Genomic DNA, 19,000 nt, shown 5'->3' on the forward strand with positions numbered 1-19,000 from the left:
ACTTCATGGTGAACTAAACTGTATACTTTCTGCAGCTGGCCCCGGCATGCTACGTGATTTGGCTGAGTATTAGGTTACAGTTTCATAGCATGTGCAGAAAACGGTTTCTGACTTTGTTTTCTACAGCCTACAGCTCTGGTAATTTCATCTGCAAGTCTTGGTCCCCGGAAAAGCTGATTAAGGTGGCCTTTAGCAGTTAGCCCTTGTCAGCTGCTGCTCGGAAGGCACCTCAAGCAATGCCAAGCTGTGCTTTGAAATCCTAGGTGGACCTGAGCAAGCTGGAGCGATTCTTGGTCAGTGTGAGCAGCAGCACAAACCAGGCCCAGAAGAGAAGAGCGATGACCTTTCCCAGCAAGGGCAGGCAGGAGGGAGCTGTCTGAGGGGAAGTGGGAATCCACAGCACAAAAGCTGATTTTAAGAAGCATTTTGTTTCCAAGAGCTTTGTTCTCTGCTGTGTGCTCGGTAGCTGCCTTTCATATTTGCTCAATGGCAATACCTTGATAGGTTGCATAAGATGGGTTTAGATGGTATCTCAGTCCGAAAACCATTCTCCCAACCTGTTGTTAAAAAATGCAAAGGTGCTGTCAGCAGATTTGTGTACAGACCCCTGCTATCTCCATAGGTCTGCGAGAGCTAAACTCGCCACTCCATTTCAAGTAAACCCAGAATCACTGTTTTGTGGGATTTTCTTACCCTCATTTTAATGCTTAGCTATTCTAGCCATTGAGGTACTTTTATTTAAAGGAGATTTAGTAACACTTATAGCAGCTGTGCTTGATTTGCTTACATTCAGACTAGCAAACATGAGTTTATCGTGGTCCATGGCAGGGCTCTTAGATCTTCTTGCAATGCAAATAACAATTTAAACTGGCAGTCTTCACTGCTTGAAGGTGAAAGGCCCATTTTGACTCTGTAAGAGAAATCTAGCATGGTTATCACTGTGAGTTTCATTTCAATATCCAGCAGTTGTGAGGTTGAGTTTGGTGGTGGCAAAATGGGCAGGGAGAGGTTTGGAAAGAAAAAAAGTTAACAAGGTGAGGGTGAAATGAGCTGGCTCTGGTGAGGATGGAAGGGAGAGAGTGAGTGAAGGAAAGGTGAGGACTAGAGCACCCTTTTGGAAGTACAATGTCTTCAAATCAGCTAAGAATTTTATTGCTGGTCTTGTGCTTCGGCTTCCGGGCAAAGTTCACGAGGGGAAGGCTCTAAGGAAGTCCCGGTAGTTTATCATGTCTTCTCCACAAGAACATAGCTCAATCAGCTGAGGAAAAAGAAAAAAGAACAATCAAGATACAACAGAGAGTCAGAAAAAGCTGCAAATTTCTTTTTTTTAGGGAAAAGTGCCCAGAGGTACTCCTCGTGTGATAGAGCAGATCTTATTTCTCTTTTTGGAAAAGCCTACCACCTTAGTAGTCCTGAATCACAGGTGACCTTGAGTGCTTACAGGTGACACCAATCTATGCAAGGGGAAGGGTTAAATTGCTTGAGTTTAATCCCAGTTGCCTTCTGAGTATCACCACAGTGGCAACAGACCCACAAAAAAAATCAAGCATGGCCACTGACTGACATAGGCCACAGCAAATCTTTCAGAAACCCCACAGAAATCTCTGCCAAAAGCAGGATGGGGGCAGCAGATCTGAGCAGTTACCGCTCGCTGGTGTCACTTCGGTGTGTGCACATGGCATAAAGTGGAGATGCAGATAATTGAGCTCAGCGACAGCCCCACTAATGAGCCAGTGCTGGTATCCGTGCCTGACCCTGCATTGTGTTACAGAGTTATAGCCTTTGTGCGTTTAAGGGGAAGAAAGAGGGCTTTTGTTTCTTTAATTGCATAACTAATCTCCTTCTGACACCCAGGGAGATGGAAAAGGTCTAATATCACAGTTCCTTGAAAGGATTCTTCTTCCCCTTGTCTCCTGGAGACAGATTTATTAGGGTTGCTCTCGTGTGTCTGACAGCTGTGCTCCTCTCCAACGCAGACAGTTGTTAACTGTCTGCCATATGTTTAATTTACAGCACTGCCACGCTTCTGAGGGCTCTGGCCACATTTCTTAAGATTTCAAGAGAGAAGAGGGATGTTTTTAGTGCATAGGTCCTAGATGGGGATTCAAACATGGGGTTTAGCCTCAATTGTCACAGGTTCTCCCCATGCTCTTGAGCATTTCACTTCATCTCCCGTTCTCAAAGTGGTAGCAGGAAGAACTGTCACCACATGTGAATTCCTCAGGGCAGAGTGGTCTCCAGTGAACTCTGGTACAGCAAAACCCCAGCTGCTGGTCCTTATTCAGTGCACATTCAGGGACATAAATACCCTCCCTGTGCACCTTTCTAACCACAGCTGTGATGCTCACAGTTGGCTGGTTTAGAAAATGTTGTTGTTTTTTTTAACAAGGGAAAATACTCCCTTTGGTTTCTAGATTTCTTTAAACTCTGAGTCTGCTTTTATTGGCCACTAATGTACTGCATATCACATCATGCTAAAACAGCATCCTTGTCAGTCGTATACCTGAAAGGATCCTCAATTCACGCTGTATGAATTTTTCTTTTCAGTTTCTACCACATTTCCTGTTATGCACACTGTGATCTCCATGTCCTGTTGCTCATAGTGCCCAGCAAGCCTATGTTTTAGTTATGTTAACCCAGTAGTTACGAGTCTTTTTTCCTAAGGCTCATTCCCTAAGCACCTGGCTGTCATCTCTACTCAAGCCCAGGTGTCCCTGTGTCATGACACACAGTAGCTCTGCAGTAGCCTATGCCTGGTCTCTATCATGATATACAACCTCTTCTGTTCACCTCTGAGACCTGAGCCAGGAGACATTTTTAGGCTTCACATAACAGTGCAGCCAAACACAAGGGTGCTCATTCAAGGGGCAACCTGTGTAACATTTTTTTCCCTTTACTTAGAGAACAGTAATTATTATTTCCTCCTTTAAGACACAGGCTTGGCCCAACAGCTCAGAGCCCTTTCTGAATTGGGACCCTCTTGCCCTTTTCTTGAAGCTGTTCTCCTTTGTAGGGTAGAGCAGCTGTTGGTCTCGCCTGACTAGCGTTGGTTTGTAGAAGAGGAGAGGGATTCAGTGTGCACAGCAGCCCTTGCTTCTGACCTTATTAAGAACGGCACTGGTCGGCACACTCAAGCTTTCACAAAGGGATGTGAATTTTGCTTTGTCCAGGATGCCAGAGCCATCCTTGTCGCACTGCAGAAATGCTTCCTGAATGTTCTTGTTGTTCAAGTACTCATGGAGTTTCAGCTCCTCCTGAACCTGCACAATTAATTCATCCAGTTCCTGCTTGCGGGTCTCAAGATCTTGAATGTCACTGTAGAAGAAAGGAAGAACAGGACTTCATGTAAAAGCTACTTCTGGCAGCCTTACTGTGACACTTGTGTGCTGCCTGCGTGCCATGGCTTGCCAGATTCAGTATTTCTGAACACACAGAAAGCTTCTGGTTTTGGAGATGAAGCTCAATCTTGGAGCATTAGGTTAACTATTTTCCCTTTGCAGGACATTTACCCCATGCACATTTTGTCTGCAGGTGCTCTGGGACAAGGAGCATTTCCTTGCAGGCTCCATACAGTCCCAGGAGCTGTGTGCAACTCCAGTTTCAACCAGAGCCCCTGAACTGCCGTAACACTGACTCCAAAGTGTCTTGTGAGGTAATAGGGTTTTTACTGGGTCACCCAAAATGGGTCCAGACAGCTGAAAAAGCGGATGTGGTCTAGGGTCTGATGGGCTGATAAGCACAAGCCAGAGCAGATGAAAAAAAAAAAAGACTCCACCAACTCTCCTCTGAGCCTGCAACCACCTAATAGCCCATGTAGACACTGTTAGCACCATCTGTTAGTTAACTGCTCTCTTTTGGGAAAAGATGTCTGTGTTCATTTAGCTGAAAGGATCTCTGCTGCCGAGCCAGAGCTGTCCCACAAGGTTTTTGGGTCAGCAGCAGCTGCAGCGTTGTATTTGTATAACCAGTACACACTGGACCTCCTCTGTATGTGTCCAGGCACAGGCTCTTGGAGCTAAACAACCTGAGCAGCCATCAGACAGGAGACTGGAGCCCATGGAGGCTGCTGGAGATCCCTTAAGCTGTCAACCCTGAGTCTCATTTAGCTCCACAACGCCATCCTTTGAAGCCTACCTTTTGTCAGTCTCCTCTACCATCCGCCGTGAGCGAAAATGATCCCTCATGGACTGCAGTGTTGCTGCAGGGAAACTCTCTGCATTGCTCTCCATATAATTAAGCACATATTCATCAGCATCAGTGATAACAAACCTGCGGCCAAACACTGGGGACGAAGTATTAAAGAAAGCAGTGTTACTTGCCTTTCAGCATGGGTAAGTCATTTCATCACCCAGGAGAGAGCATGGTTTCTCTCTTGTGGCTGAGCTCAGGTTTGCACAAGCTCTGCTATTTGTTTCAGTTCTCATAATGGGAAGGGTTTCACTGACCCAAAGGGAGTTTTGCTGCAAGAAAAGCAGCTGCTAAGAGCAAAGGCCCTGTGCTTTGCCCTACAATGATCCCCCCATTAGCACTGTGTGTCTGTTCAAGCATTGGAACAGGCTGCTCAGGGAAGTGGTGGAGTCACCATCCCTGGAGGGGTTCAAGAAGCGTGTGCATGTGGCACTTCAGGACATAGTTTAGTGGCCATGGTGGTGTTGGATTGATGGTTGGACTTGATCTTAGAGGTCTCTTCCAACCTTAATGATTCTATGATTCTAAGTTTCTGAATATTTCAGTATTACATTTACTTTCCTTACAAAATAGATGGCCTTTGTTGCTTGTAGTCTTAGCTAAGCTTGTAGGCTTAGCTTTAACTCTGTGAATCCAGAGAAGTCCCAAAATGTAAACTGAACACATGCTATGGAGAACATAACTCTTTTCCTAATTAAGATAAAAGGCCCAAACATTGACAGTAACAGATTTATACCAGTGTACACCAGCTGGTATCTGGAAACTCAAATGTGATGAGACTCAGAAGGAGCAGATCTTTCAAGTGAAAGAAGGTATATGCACTGTCCATGCAATAAAAGACTTATCAGAGCTGGCACTAAAAACTGATGCTCAGACTGGATAATCTATCCAGGCTGGCTTTTACCTTCAATTGTAGAACCGATGGTGAGGTCAGAGGGCTCATAGTACATGGCATTCTCTGTAGTAGAGCCCGGTTTGGCAACTCTGGTCTTTTTTAAGTATTTGCCTCCAATGATGCCAGAGTTACGGACCTGAGGTTCAAAGATGCTGATCATGTCATTGGAGAGGAAGTAGGAGAGGATGAAACGAAGCTCTCTGTCCTCAGGGTTTGGTGATTCCTAGAGGAAAGATAGTGGCTTTGGAAAACAACATTTCAACCAGGTGTTTTCTTTCTGGGGTGCTTAGGAGTACCTAATAACCCACTCATAAGCACCCAAAGTTCATAGCTTTCTTTATGGCTGACTAAACAAAGTGCCTGATGTAGGCCAAAAGCTACAGATGTGCTGACATAGCATAACAAAGCCCTAGACAGCGTTAAGTATCTGAATTTCAAAGGTTGCTTTCCCTAGTCAGGCTAAAAGAAGCAGAATCTGGGCTGCAGTGACCAAGTATATTCACTGTTTCCACAGACTGAGTAATCCAAGAGAAAGGAATATCCTATATGGAATGAATCATCACAGAGAGAGAGAGAGAGACTGGCTGTAAAATTTAGTATTAAAGTTATACTTTTCATTGCAACGGGTGCCTGAGAGAGATTGGTGCTGCTTCCAGCTCTTAGTCACAGGAAGACACTCCCCTGACACACCAGTGGGGTTACTTGCTTATTTTAAAATGAAATGGATCTGAACTTGTCAGTTGTGACCTTTAGGAACTCCTGCACAATGAGAAAAAGAAATCAGCCTTTATTCACCCTGAGTGTTTGGAGAGGGCAGGCACCGGGCAGCACAGGAAATGCCATTGCTACTGCTGGACGTGCCAGAGGCTCCTTGCATAAACCAACTGGAAAGCTGGCACAAAGGCCAAGGCCTGAGTGCTGTTGTGTGTGGAAAGCCCCATCTCCGTGGACTCCCCAGCTTCTACACTGGCTCTTGGCTAGCACAGCCCCTTGCTGGCTGCTGTGGCCAGTGCTAGCCTGGAGAAGGGCAGGTGCTGGGAGCCAGCAGTGGAGAGACAGCAAGCTCATGCTTGTGGCAGTGGTTGAAGGCAGACAGAGGCACAGTGCCCGGTTGCAATGCTGTTTCAGTTGGGGCCATCTGTCACGTGCTGATGTCAGTGGGAGTTTTTCCATAAATGGCTGTGGTTTTGTAGCATGGCTGTTTTGCACTTGCTGGCCTTCTTCTTTTCTCTACTTTTTTGTGTTACTGATTGTCATAGCAAGTACACAGTAACCCAATGGCATCCCCTGAGAGGCACTTGTGTTGATCTGGGGAACTGCCTTTTCCCACCAGCACAGAGGAGAATTTGCTAAGAGCCTTGTCTGAGCAGGCTGTTCCTCTCATCCTTCTGACTCTACAACATAAGCTGGCACTATACCATCAAGGAAAGCACTTACCAGGCCCACTTGGTATCGCAGGACCTTGTGGTCATTCTCTGGCGTCTTAATTAGGTCTTTCCGGGGAGGCTTTGGAATCGGAGAAAAACAGTTCTGATGAGTGTCTTCAAGGATGCCAAAACCATTATAGGGAGGAATTACCTGCATCCAGAGGAGAGATAAAGCATAAACAGCTGAAACTAAGAACAAGACAATGTTTGCAAGACAGCTTATCAGAAAACATCTGTTTGAAAAGACATCTTCTGTCACCAGGTAGCAATAGCTGTGAAACCCTGCCCATTAGAAATGCTACTAGCCTGGCCATGTGTTGGACCCCTTAATTATATATTAATATATATATACTTAAAGAGAATTAAGAAAATCTGAAAATTAGAAAGCCAGGTAATTTCTCTGATTATGGCTGTACTAATAATTAAACCTCACTGTGCACAGGAACTCAATCTATATTGTTACACTGTTAACCTAATCCAGATCATGTTTGCGGTCTAGGCCAGCTAGCACTTCATACCATTTCTAGACTCAGTTTGGGATGTAACAAGGGCTGTGACCATCCTCAGCAGGCAGTTTGGACTTAGCAACCCTGTTTTGGAAGGTGAGAGGACAGTTTAGTAGTATGAGTGCAGCCAGACTGAGCCAGTTGGCTTCCCAGTGAAAAACAAACCCTGACACTGTTTAATTTTCTAGTATAGACATAACCAGAATTCTCTCTATCATGATTAGCAAGTGCTTTGTCCTTTACAGTATTAGAAATCAGGAGTTTTAGAGGAGTTTCGATAATTACCATTCTTGCCTTCTCTTTTTCAAGTTACTTGCTCTTTTCTTTAAGCTGAACATGTTTACTGTAGGTTCTTAGTAAGCTGAACCTGCACTTTACTGTAAGAGCTTTTACTGACTTCTTCCTTCCCTCCCTTCCTTTGAGAATTTTTTTGCAGTACCTGTGGAACTTTCTCACATGGTTTCTTCTTTATTTCCACTGGCTGGAAGTCCGTGATGCCAAATTTGTCACAATAGAATTTTCGTGTGAACTCATCGCAATCATAGATGAAGAAGGTGCGTCCAAGGAGGGTGGTAGATTTGCCAACAGCAAAGTCTTTAGCTGTGTACCACTGAAGTACCTCCTCATCAGAGATCTCCATAACACAGCTTGGGAAGGTCTCTTAGGACAAGGGAGCAAAAGGAAAAAATAAATCAATCAGGTAGATGTTAGAATTTCCTAGTAAAAAAGGATACAAAAGCAAGCTGTATAAATAGCTCCAGGGAACTGTTGGTATTGCTGTCTTGCCACTGTTTCCCAAAAGATAAAGAATTTAGTTATCATGTAAAGAACTTTTCTTTGGCCAAAAAATGATGACACTTGGAGTGCTCTCAGCAAAAATTCTCTAGACTTGGTGTACCTCTGACACAGTCACCACATACATGTCTACCCACCAAGGCAATTTAGCAGAGGAACAATCTAAACTTACTTTTGTTTTCCACAAAGGCTTTGGGCAAGCGTTGGCGTCTTATCAGTACTGGGAATGGTTGTCTACCATCATTTTGCTTATAGACTTCCCGAACCTCCACTGTGTCGTCTGCCAAGAAGTAATGGATGATGCAAGGCCGAATCTCACCAAACATGCTGTTAGTGTCATCCCACATGGCATAGAAACGAAGGACCTAGGGTTAAGAAAAAAAAGAGGCAGAGAAAACAAACATGGATCAGAATTACTAACGCTTTGTCCAAATGAAGTGGGTTGAAATGGGTTGGGTGTTTGGAGGCATCTCAGCAATCTTTTCTGCCAGGTACTGAAGAACCAAGACCTTGTACTGAGGGAAATGGGATGAATGGGCTGCTGAGGCAGCAGTGGGAAAGGCAGCATGGACCTCCAAAACTGGACAGGTCTGGCTCACCTTGAAAGCTGCAAGTGAGACAGAGCAGTTTATGCTAAGACAAGAAATTTAATTCAGGAAGCATGAGGAAAAATGGGGGAGAAGTGATTTAAAAAGCAGTAGAATATAATTGCCCAAGAGTGAGTAGGGAAGTATTATTAAGGGAAGTTATTTTTAAAACGAAACTTAATACAGCAAGACAGAATCTTGTTTTGACTCTTAAACCTCTTAAAGGTTTCATGGCCAATTCTTTACTACTCCCATGCTGAGGAAGGCAGAGGGGAATGCACTCAGCAGTTCTGAGGAGGCTGCACTCACCGCAGATCCCATCTTATTTCTGTCAAGTAGAAATATCATCTTTTCATGCCATAAAAATCAAACTCCTCACACTGCAATGCTCAAGAGTACCCCAAGGTACAGGTCCTATACAAGCAGCCTAGTTGCCATTGCAGGCAGAGCTGCCCCAGCACAGAGCTGAGACACTAAGCCTGAACTGGCAGTAAAATGGCAACTGAGTATGATTCTGGCCTGTGCTAACACCTAGCTGGTAGCCAGGAACTGTTTGATTGATAGCTGGCCAGGGACAATATGCAAAACTCAGGTCATGTCCTGGCCCTGTTTTATTTCTAGCATAGATGTAGTCTATCGGGTTTCTTACATTGCTAGATGAAAAGAAGATCCAGAGGAGCAGGGAGGAGAGTGCTAGTCAACTGTGTGCAAAAGAAATCAGAGCAAGTGGCATTTGTGTTTGTCTGATATTGTCCACTCTGTCACCAGGCTTCAATGTTTTAGGGAATGGAGGAGTGGATGCAGCATGCCCATTCCTATTAGAACTGCATCTGGCTGCTAACTTCTCGAGGCAGATGGCTTATCTCATCCCAACAGAAAGCAAGAGAGAAATAGAGGATCTAGAGCATAGGCTCTGCAATTCAAAGAGAAGCTGTTTACAAGGCACAAAGCCCAGCAAAAACATAAAAGGTTTTGTTTCCCACTAAAGCCAAGAAAGGAGCAAATCTGGAGTCTGTTCAGTGGACTGAGATTTTTTAGAATGAGTAAGGTTGCAGACACTCACAAGACTCAGGTTTCAATAGCATGTGTAGTCTGTAATGTGGGTAATCACTACCAGCTCTCTCACCTGCTTGTCGTAAGTCAGAAACTGTTTGAGTTGGTCAAAATCTGATGGCGTGATGTACTTGCGTATGGGCATCCGATGCATTTCTGTGTAAGGATCGAAAGGCATTTCCTCTGGAGGGTTCAGTTCAATTCCTTGGCTCTCCAGGAACACCTAGGAAGGTCATCTGAGGTATTAATGCTGCCATGAGTTCTGAAGATAAAAGGTAACTAGAGATTACAGATGGGCTGAGATGAATATTGTCAGAATACTGTGCATTCATTCCTCACAGACCACCAGGCTGCAGGAGTATTAGTTCTACTGCAATAACAAATACTACAGAATATGACCAAGATGTTTCTGTTTAAGCTGCTCCTTAGCTTTGCAGTCTTGTCCTCAACATCCTAACTCAGATTTTACTTGAGCATGGTTTGCCTTGGCCTTAAATGGACCATAACTGTCAGTTGGTCTCTTTTATGTAAACAAAAAAGATTAAATTAGTGCATAACCATGGAGTTAGTCAGTCTGAATTTGCAAGAGATCTAGGGCTTCCCAATGTGTCAGACAGTGGAAGTCAGTGCTACCCACACCAGGTCCACCAAGGCCCTTCAGGCCATAAGAATATGTGCCATAAGAATATATTCATTTTAGTACATGCCTTCTTTCAAGAGGAGTACTTTTCCCATAGAAAGAGGGCAATCTGCTTGTTATAAATAAGCAAGAGTTTTAGAACAATCTCCTTGTTAATTTTTGCTTACCTTGGATGCATCAACAAACTCTGGGGTATTACTTGTGTACTCACATCAGTCACCCAAAACAACCACTGAAGGCAAAGGACTTCTTCCCTTTTTGGCCTTGGGAAGTGGCCCATGAAAACGTTCAGCCCAGGAAGCACCTATGCAAACATCTCCAACAGGCACATGAGATCACCCTGAATACTCACAAGGCAGGTTCATACTTCCAGACTATTTTCTGGTCTGGAGGATGCCATTTAATGATATATAGACTAGTGACCATGAGATGTAGATCCATGTAGCTCATTTCATGGTTTCCATCAACCAACCGACATTTAACATGAGGACCAGCTCTTCATTTGATGTAAACTGACTTTAACAGTCATCCAGTTCCAACAGAGCTGGCCCCACGTGTTCTCAACAGCCACATATATACCAATGTATTTTACAAGCTTGGGAACATTCCTGGGCACTGAACCCAACTGGCAAAGAACAGCCTGCATCTAAACTCTGTCAGCCTTCAGGACAGGTTGGCTGCACATAACACTTATTGGGAGTGGTCTCTGGGCATTGGAAGAATAGTGGTTGACCAGGACTGAAATTATACTGGGGACAAACTAAGAGGATACCAGTATACTGGTATTTGTTAATACTGGTTACTGGGTTGTTATTATCTCATTTACTGGTACAGAAATAGCCAGAAATAGAAAAGCAAGCAATGAGTAAGCCCTCTTAGAAAGGTCAGTTCATACCACGATTCTCAACCCACAGATCATGACTGCTCTTCTGGCTTGGCTGTAGATGGGTGCAGAGTTACTGACTGCATTCCCTTCCCATATTCTTAACAGAAGAATATTAAGTCAAAGAAGAGCTGGGATAAGTAATTTTCCTCTTACGTATGCACAAAGTTTTATCTGGACTCTAAGCAGCTAAAATGTTGTACACACAGAAATGAACTTAGAATTTATATTCTAAGAAGTCCTGAGGGCAAAGGATGGACTCCCAACAGCCCTGGGACAAAAACACTGAACAATTAATATGCCCTCAGCAAATATTGTACCCTGAGCTCCCCATTGATCTGAAGAAAGAAGTCTTCACAAAAAGCAAAATGATAGATTGCAAGCAACCTTATTCTGACAGATACAGACTACTGGGCTCTAACAGGTCTGGCCAGCTGTAATTTTTGGGATTCTCTGTGTCATTGTTCTTAGTACAAGCAACACACCTGCGTGAATGGGTCACAGTCGACTATGCGGTATGTCCTGCCATACATGGTGATGTTTATGCCTCGATTCAGATCTTTCCAGTGGTAATGCTCCCCATGGTCATTCTTGGGCACTCGGTGGCGTCTGATAAGTTTTCCTTGAAGGAGAGCAGAGTTCCTCACAACAGGCTCTATAACGGTCATGCTGTCATCTTCCAAGTAGTAGTAGATGCGCACTTGGTGGATCCGGTAATGCTCTTCTGGAGAGAAAGGAACATCTTCCTGGAAATAGGCATCAAACTTCAAAATCTGCCAAAGGAGCAATATCCCAAAGGGAGAGAGAGAGAGAAACAATTTGAACACCATGCTTAGTCTATTAAGACAACTTACATGCTTTTCTTTTTCTATTAAGACAATTGTGCTTTGGCAATGCAAAGTTACTGGATTGTAATCTGTAAAATCATCAAAGCCAACTGTAGCCTAATCTGTGACTGATGAGACATCAGGAGGGTTTTTATCAAGACCTGCCTTTTACAAATTTGATATGCATAAAACTGGTGTTAAAAGTACAGCCTTTTCCCCACTCCCTCTTGATCACCTGCTATTTCACCTACTACCAGGTTCTTGGTTACTGCCAGCAATCTAGTTTACTAACATACGTGACTTTCTTTAGGATTGTCAGCTTTGCAGACCCTGATTTAGAAAAGCTATCAGGAGATTTTTAGTAAAGAGTTCAGCCGCATCTGTGGATTTTAAAATCTGCATGGGCCACCTGAAGTCACATCTATTCAGCACTAACAGCAAAAGTTAATCTGCACTGGAGAAACAAGGAGAGAAATCAGGATGCAAAGAAAATGCACCCTGCCAAAAGCCAGTCAATCACAGTTCCTCTGCTTGGCAGAAGTACGAAGAATATTCCTTCCAAGATCACTTATTGCCCCTAAGAGGATGTAGGTGGCCAATACCCTGCCTACATCAACCCAGAGGCTTGGGTAATGAAGTGATTATAAAGCCAGCAAGTTTCTACCAGCCAGCAAAAGTGCTTCAAAAGGGACCGTGACTTCTCCCAGCAGCAGTGGGGCCCCTGCAGCTCCTCTGGCTTGAATGAAGGGGCAGAGACGTATCTGCCAGATTAAACGGCAACATTTACATTACTCTGAAGGAATCACCGCGGTGATTAACACAGCACATCTGTTCCCCAGCCCGCCTCGCAGATGGGCTGAGGGTTGGCTGCGGGCTGCCTTTCCAGGCAGCAGGCAAACCCCTGCACGCGTTTGGGTCTGCTGAGCCTTGCACGCTCCGCAGCGACTGCTCTGTTCACGGCTGCACTCGCCAGCTCACAGAGTGCGCGACTGGCACATTTAAAATCCAGGGTCAGCTCAGGACTGCTCCAGGGAGACACACAGCCACCTCCTAGTCTGATACGATCACTGAGATGCCACGCAGGAAGTGCTAATGGAGCAGCACAGGTTGTAACACGCTGCGGTGACAAACACAACCGTAAATAGATAGACCACAGTTAAACGGCTGAACAGGGTCCCCATTGCAGGCTGGCTTTTACAGTTTAAGCTGAGTTACAAACTCAATATATTTTTGGAAATGCAGAAGGCCAGGCTGTGGTTTACAGGGCAATGGTTGTAAACTGAAGCTTTTCAGAGTTAGACAAACTTCTTTTCCAACGCCTGCTGGAAATGCTCTAGCATAACTTGTGGGGAATGTCTTACATCGTTTACGTATTATAATCCTCCTCCCAAGCAAAGAAAGCTTCTTTCAGTCTGGGGTTCAGCTGTCTCTGACTAAGGGCTGTGGCATCTGAAAACTGCTGTACGCTGTCCCATGAACCCTGGAGCTGACTGTTTATGTCTCTGAACTTGGCCAGCGATATTCCTGGAATAAGCTGCTTTATACCTTTTTGTCAAAAGCCACGTGTGCTGGAATGAAGGCTGGAGGTGCAGCCTGCTTGGCCGGCCCATAGGTCAGCGTGGGTCTCGTGTTGGATAATTCATCTAATTCAGCTTGAGAAAGCTGATTCACATACAGTCGCTCCCCGCCGATCCCCACTGTTGGCAGCCGAGAAATGGCAAATCCATTTTTGTAGCCCAGTGTCTGGGACCGATGAAAAGACGTTTTCTGTGGAAGGAAATCCAGCTGTTAAAATACTGCATGCATTTAGTAGATACAGCTTCTGAAAGCACAGAAAAACAGTAAAAGAGTGTCATATCCAGAATGCCCTCCCCAGCATTTCATTATAACCTACTGCAGCAGTTATTTACAATCAGATTTAACACGTAGCTCAAGAAGGCTGAAAAAAAAGTAAGTGGCTGGAGAAACAAAGCATCAAAGTGAACTAAAATCCTAGCACTGGCACAGGCTTCCCCAAAGCTTAAAACACTTAATTTCCCTACTGCCACTCTTCTTAGTGTCTAGAATGGGGTGACAGCCTTTATCTGCCCTAGGATTTGTCTCACAAACTCCTTCTTCCCTACTCTGTGTTATGAGCACCATAGGACCTCACTCTGTTGTTGTCTTACAGTGCTCCCTTGACTATTACACTTTGTGCACACTGCTTTCTGCTGCTGTTTCTTTTTTTAACCCTCTCCTGTGGATGATATTCACAGGATTTTCTTCACTGGGCTACATCAAGGTGTGTCATGCTCACAGAACTGCAGTTATGAAATGTTTCATAGCACACTGGATGTTTCACCACTTCTCTCCCCAGCCCATGAGAGGGTCACACAGGCTGTTGGACTAGATGATGGTTGTAGGTCTCTTCTAACTGTCATATTCTATTCTAGCCACAGCGTTAAGACCCTATAGCTGATTAATGAGAAGTCTGATAAGGCAAGAAGAATTCAATCCATGTGAATACTGATTAATGCTGTCTATAGGATTCACCTGTTATTTTTTGTGTTGTTGGTTTAATCTTGGTTTTGAGTTTCTTGAAGCCTTTCATCTATTTTTGCTACTTGCCTGACACCAGCTACTGAGCCATTCTTCAAGCTAAATAATTATCCAGGTGGCACAGGAAGGTCCCTGCTTTGGTTAAGGACATTTAAGAAAATGTCAGAGCTGTGAGTAGGACCTGGTCTCTGCCAGCCCTCTCCTGTTCTTCACTACTGAAGATTAGGATCAGACTTGAGCGACACCAAGCTGCTCAACTTGCTGTACAGTCCACCACGCCTGGGACCTCACCTGTGATCCTGAATGCATTTGAAATAACGCAGGCCTGGCTGATCCCTTGATGCTCCAGAGAAAGCAGAAGAAATTGTGAGTCCTTGATAAAAAAATCCCTGACTTTACCTCGACTTTTGCCAAGTAAAACAGAGTTGTACACATTTCTAGCGCTGAAGAAACAAGCTTCAGCTTTTTTTCCAGACTCAGACTTTGCAACCAGTCCAACCTCAGGCATGTGAGCCACTTCTTCTCCACCTCCTCCCTCTCCCCTCATGGTTAAGCCTCTAATCTTATTTATACCTTCAAGGCCCCACTTGAATTTCACATAATTGCCTGTTTTCTCTTTAAACTGGTGCTACAGATCTTGCAATGCTGGAGAGAGAGCAGTTAGGAAAACAGGTTCAGGTGAAAGCAAGAGAGTTTACTGAAGACATGTTAGCAGAACATCTTATAAACATTAGCTCTGCCACAAAACTGCCATTCTGTTAAATAAATACCAAGGGAAAGCTGTGGGAAAAATATTCACAGAAAACCAGGAAGCTTGTCTTTAAATTGGGCAGTATCAGTGTTTGTCAGAAGTGCACAGGCTTTTAAGGGCCCACTGCTGCCTAAAGAAAACGCCTCATAAATTCATACGGCTCCTAAAGTCGATAGGCTCTCCTAGGGAGCATGGATGCCAGATAACATCTCACAGTATCAAGTGACTAATGTAAATTTAAAAGGGAAAACCCAGAATGTAAACTCCTAATCTCAGCTGCTGCCAGTCTCTATCTGAAGAATGTCCATTGAATTAAGGCCTTCTTTATGCCAAGTCTGTAACGCTTCACGTAAACGCCATTCCCCCTCCCAGTGTCTCGGTTTCTGCCACAGGAGCATTAAGCAATAACAATATTGTCTTATTTGAACGCAGAGGTTTTCTTCAGCACTTCCCAGCAATCCGCTGGAAAACAAGTATTGTGATACCCATTTTATAGATTGGGAAACTAAGGCAAAGTGAGTTGACAGCACACACTAGGGCTCAGCCTGAGCAGCACTGCAAAGCCATTTCTGGAGTCCAGGTCTCCTTAAAATGTTACCAATAGGTCAATAATTCAACGATCTACTCTGCAAAGTCCTGTGCGTGTTTCTTACATACACACAGTGCCGCTGAAGTCCGTAGAAGCATTCACACGACTAAAGCAGGCAGGATTTTACTGTCAGAGGAAGTAATGTTTTGCTAGGAGCAGAGATTTGCATTGCAGATTTCCAAGATGTTATAAATTACATTGAAGAAATAGTATTATTAAACTGAGAATACTTCTGAGATAACCTTTGTCACTGCATGATTGAGAATATTCCTTATGAGTAAATGACTCCATTAACTGCTGAAGAACTCAGTTGTCACTGACTTAGAAATTAGTTTGACTGTTGATACTGGAAGGCACCACTAAGACTGGAACAGTGACAGTTTATCCTTGGATAATCCTAATCCACACACACAAGCAGAATAAAGAGAAGAGAGGGCCCTATTTAGAAAAAACAGAGGAAACTGGGATCTCACAAAAGCATCCAGAATGATTTGGACTGGGTTTACCAAAGCCCATCATGACCCAGCCCTTGTCAAGAGCACATCCTGTCAAGAAGACACCTGTCAAACAGGTATTAGTGACAATACCACCTAAGAAATATACCTTCCTAAGGAAGCACTCAATCCCTTCAGTGTTGTTAAGATCCTTTAGAGGTTCCTCCCCACTTTGAGAAGCAATCAAGTGTTACAGAAATTTCTATCAGTCACAAGGATACCTAGGAAATACTGTCGTCTCCTCTAGAAATATCAGGAGCATTGCAGTGGCAGGAGATGGAAGGGAAGCTTTCCTCCTTTGGGAGAATTAGCACTTCCATTAGAAGATCAAATAAGCATGAGGTCTGTGTCCTGGGAAGTAAAAAGGGTCTGTGAGTGATTCGGGAGGAGCAGAACGGGCTGACCTCCAGTGGGGCTCACCATCACGTGAGAAAACCTGCCAAAGGGTAGACTGGATTGGTAAGAGGTTTCCTCTTCTGTAGAGCACGATCTAGGGGATGTATCAGGAAGACATGGAAGCGCTTGTTCTGGAGGTGTCAGTATTTAATGGGAATATCGAGGATAAGGAGTACTGTCCCAATGTGTATATCCATTTTTTTGCAGTAGAGCATGTCCCATGAGAAATGTTCACATGCAAGTACAAGAAGCTCCTTATCCTGCAATACCAGAGCGTATTTGGGCCCTGTTCTCCTGATGACAAGGCAACTTGGATGTATTGGGAGGTAGCAGGAGGAAGAAAGGGCCTCACTCAAAATCTTGAGCCTTATAGATATGGAGAAGCCTGTTCTTAAGGATATTAAGCTCCAGGGAAATGTAAGGCATGCCCTGGTCTATCAGTCCCCTACAAAATTCTGGGAGCATTGCTTCTGAGGGAAGCAGTCAGGTTCTGGTTTCTGGTCAGGTATTGGTTTCTCAAACTGACTTTATTAGCACTGAGTTGAAGTTGAGCAATGGTGTCAAGACTTGTGATAATAGTTCCCCCAGGAGAAGGAAGGGTGTCAGCTGCACTGAAACAGTACTGGGAGGAACTCAGGGAGTATCAATTCTCATCTGTGGGACTGCTTTGTCAAGGGAATATTGGGAGGATTTGGGGTTCTCAGATGCTCAGTGTGTGGGCTGTTGGGGATGGGGAAAAGGAAAGGTTGCTTCCATGTTTAGGTATCAATTGAAGTGCAGAGAATGAGAATGCTTCTTCCAAGCAACCTGGGAACAGCTAGGAGGGTCTTGCTTCCTTGAGAGGATCCTGGAGGCTGCGGTGTCATCAGTTCTGTGGAGGGACACCAGTTCTCTGAAGACTACCAGTTCTCAGGTTCTAGAGCATCAGTTCCCTATGGACTGTGAAGGATTCAGTTCTCTGGGTGATATCAGGAAAGCATTTGTGGAAGTATCAGAGCTTTGGAGAAGGGGGTATCAGGAGGGTACCGAGAGTCCAGGAGATCGGTGACTTCAGGGCATATCTGTCCCTCTAAGAGTGGTGGGTGGGTTTGGACATTCCTGTTTCCTTAGGTGTACTGGGGTGGTTTTAAGGATTAATTACCAGAGGAGGACTGCTTGAGGTCTGCAGTGTTGGTTCTCCTAGGTATATCAAGACAGTTGAGAGAATACCAGGTGTATTTAAGGGTCCTGGTTCAGAGCAGTATCAGAATGAGTAGCAGGTCCAGAACGCATCCATTTGGGAAAAAATGAGATGGCTCAGAGAAACAGGAGTTTTCCTGTGGGAATCAGGTTTCAAGACTGTAAAGTGAACATGGAGATACTCCTTCCCTTGGGGTACCACATGAACTGACAAGGGAACTATTGGATGGATTCAGGGGCACTGGATCTCCATGGGGATAGCAGTTCTGCAGTTACAGAGAAAGGTTATGGGTTCTCAAATGAAGCTGAGGGAACTGAGCTCTCCACAGCTATAAGGACAATTTCAGGGCATATCAGATGAGTGCAAGATACAATGGTTTCCTTGGGGATGGGATTAAGAGCACCAGGTCCCCCGGAGAGTGGATTTAGGAATACCTCATTCCCAGCAGCACACTTTAAATTACATTGGGAGAACTTAGGGAGTACCAGGTGTGCTGTGGGTGGGATCAGGGGACATCAGGTGTATTCAGAGAGTTCAGGTCCCCCAGAAATGAGTTCAACAGATATTTGTTGGCTTTAGGAAACACCAAGTCCCTGAGGGAAGAGTTCAGTGAGTATTAGGTCCGCTGTGTAGCAACAAGTGAGTTTACAAGGCACTAGGTTCCTTGGATGTCACTTCACAGGGTACCACAACCCCTGAAGGGTGTGCGGTAAGTTTGAGGGGTACCAGGTTCTCAGGACGTGGGTTCAGAGGACACCAAGTTCCCTCAGGGATATTAGGTGAACTTGGAAGGTACCAGGCCTCTTGAAGGTGGTCTGACGAAATACCTGGCTCCCTGGGGGTGGGTTCAGCATGTAGTTTGTTTTCTAGGGGGATATTAGGCAAGTATCAGGGGAAATAGGTAGGTCTCCTGGGGAGTTAGAGGAGGGTCTGAGGAAGTACCAGGCTCCCTGGAGGTGTATTCAGGGGATACCAGGTTCCCTGGAGGGGGCGCGAACAGGGAACAGGTCATTGCCCGCTTCCTGGAGCAGGAGGGAGAGTGTAGAGGCCCGGTTCTCAGGGAGGCTCTCAGTGAGGACGTGCTAGGTCAGGCCAGACCAGGAATGGGGATGTCCTGAGGGAACAGGGGCAGGGGATCTCCGGGAGGCAGGGTACACCGGACGGCTGCGCTCACCATGGGGTCCCTGAAGGCGTAGCCCGGGAGAAAGGGAAGGCCCTGCCCCGGCTCCGAGCTCATGGCGGAGGGGGCCG

At 45.0% G+C, this 19,000-nt stretch overlaps 1 protein-coding gene across 1 annotated transcript; it reads right to left on the reverse strand.

Moving 5' to 3' along the window:
* Nucleotides 1–1,186: 1,186 nt before the first annotated feature.
* On the reverse strand, nucleotides 1,187–18,986 carry EFHC1 (EF-hand domain (C-terminal) containing 1). Its single transcript, XM_010185968.1, has 11 exons — nucleotides 18,924–18,986; nucleotides 13,347–13,568; nucleotides 11,460–11,747; nucleotides 9,525–9,674; nucleotides 7,984–8,176; nucleotides 7,456–7,676; nucleotides 6,521–6,661; nucleotides 5,093–5,306; nucleotides 4,135–4,282; nucleotides 3,102–3,315; nucleotides 1,187–1,258 (listed from the first exon to the last, which is right to left on the reverse strand). The coding sequence occupies exons 1-11, from the start codon at nucleotides 18,984–18,986 to the stop codon at nucleotides 1,187–1,189; spliced, it is 1,926 nt and encodes a 641-aa protein (XP_010184270.1).
* Between the last annotated feature and the right edge of the window lie 14 nt (nucleotides 18,987–19,000).

This window comes from Mesitornis unicolor, unplaced genomic scaffold (genome assembly GCF_000695765.1).
Source record: "Mesitornis unicolor isolate BGI_N332 unplaced genomic scaffold, ASM69576v1 scaffold19226, whole genome shotgun sequence".
Lineage (NCBI taxonomy): Eukaryota > Metazoa > Chordata > Aves > Mesitornithiformes > Mesitornithidae > Mesitornis > Mesitornis unicolor.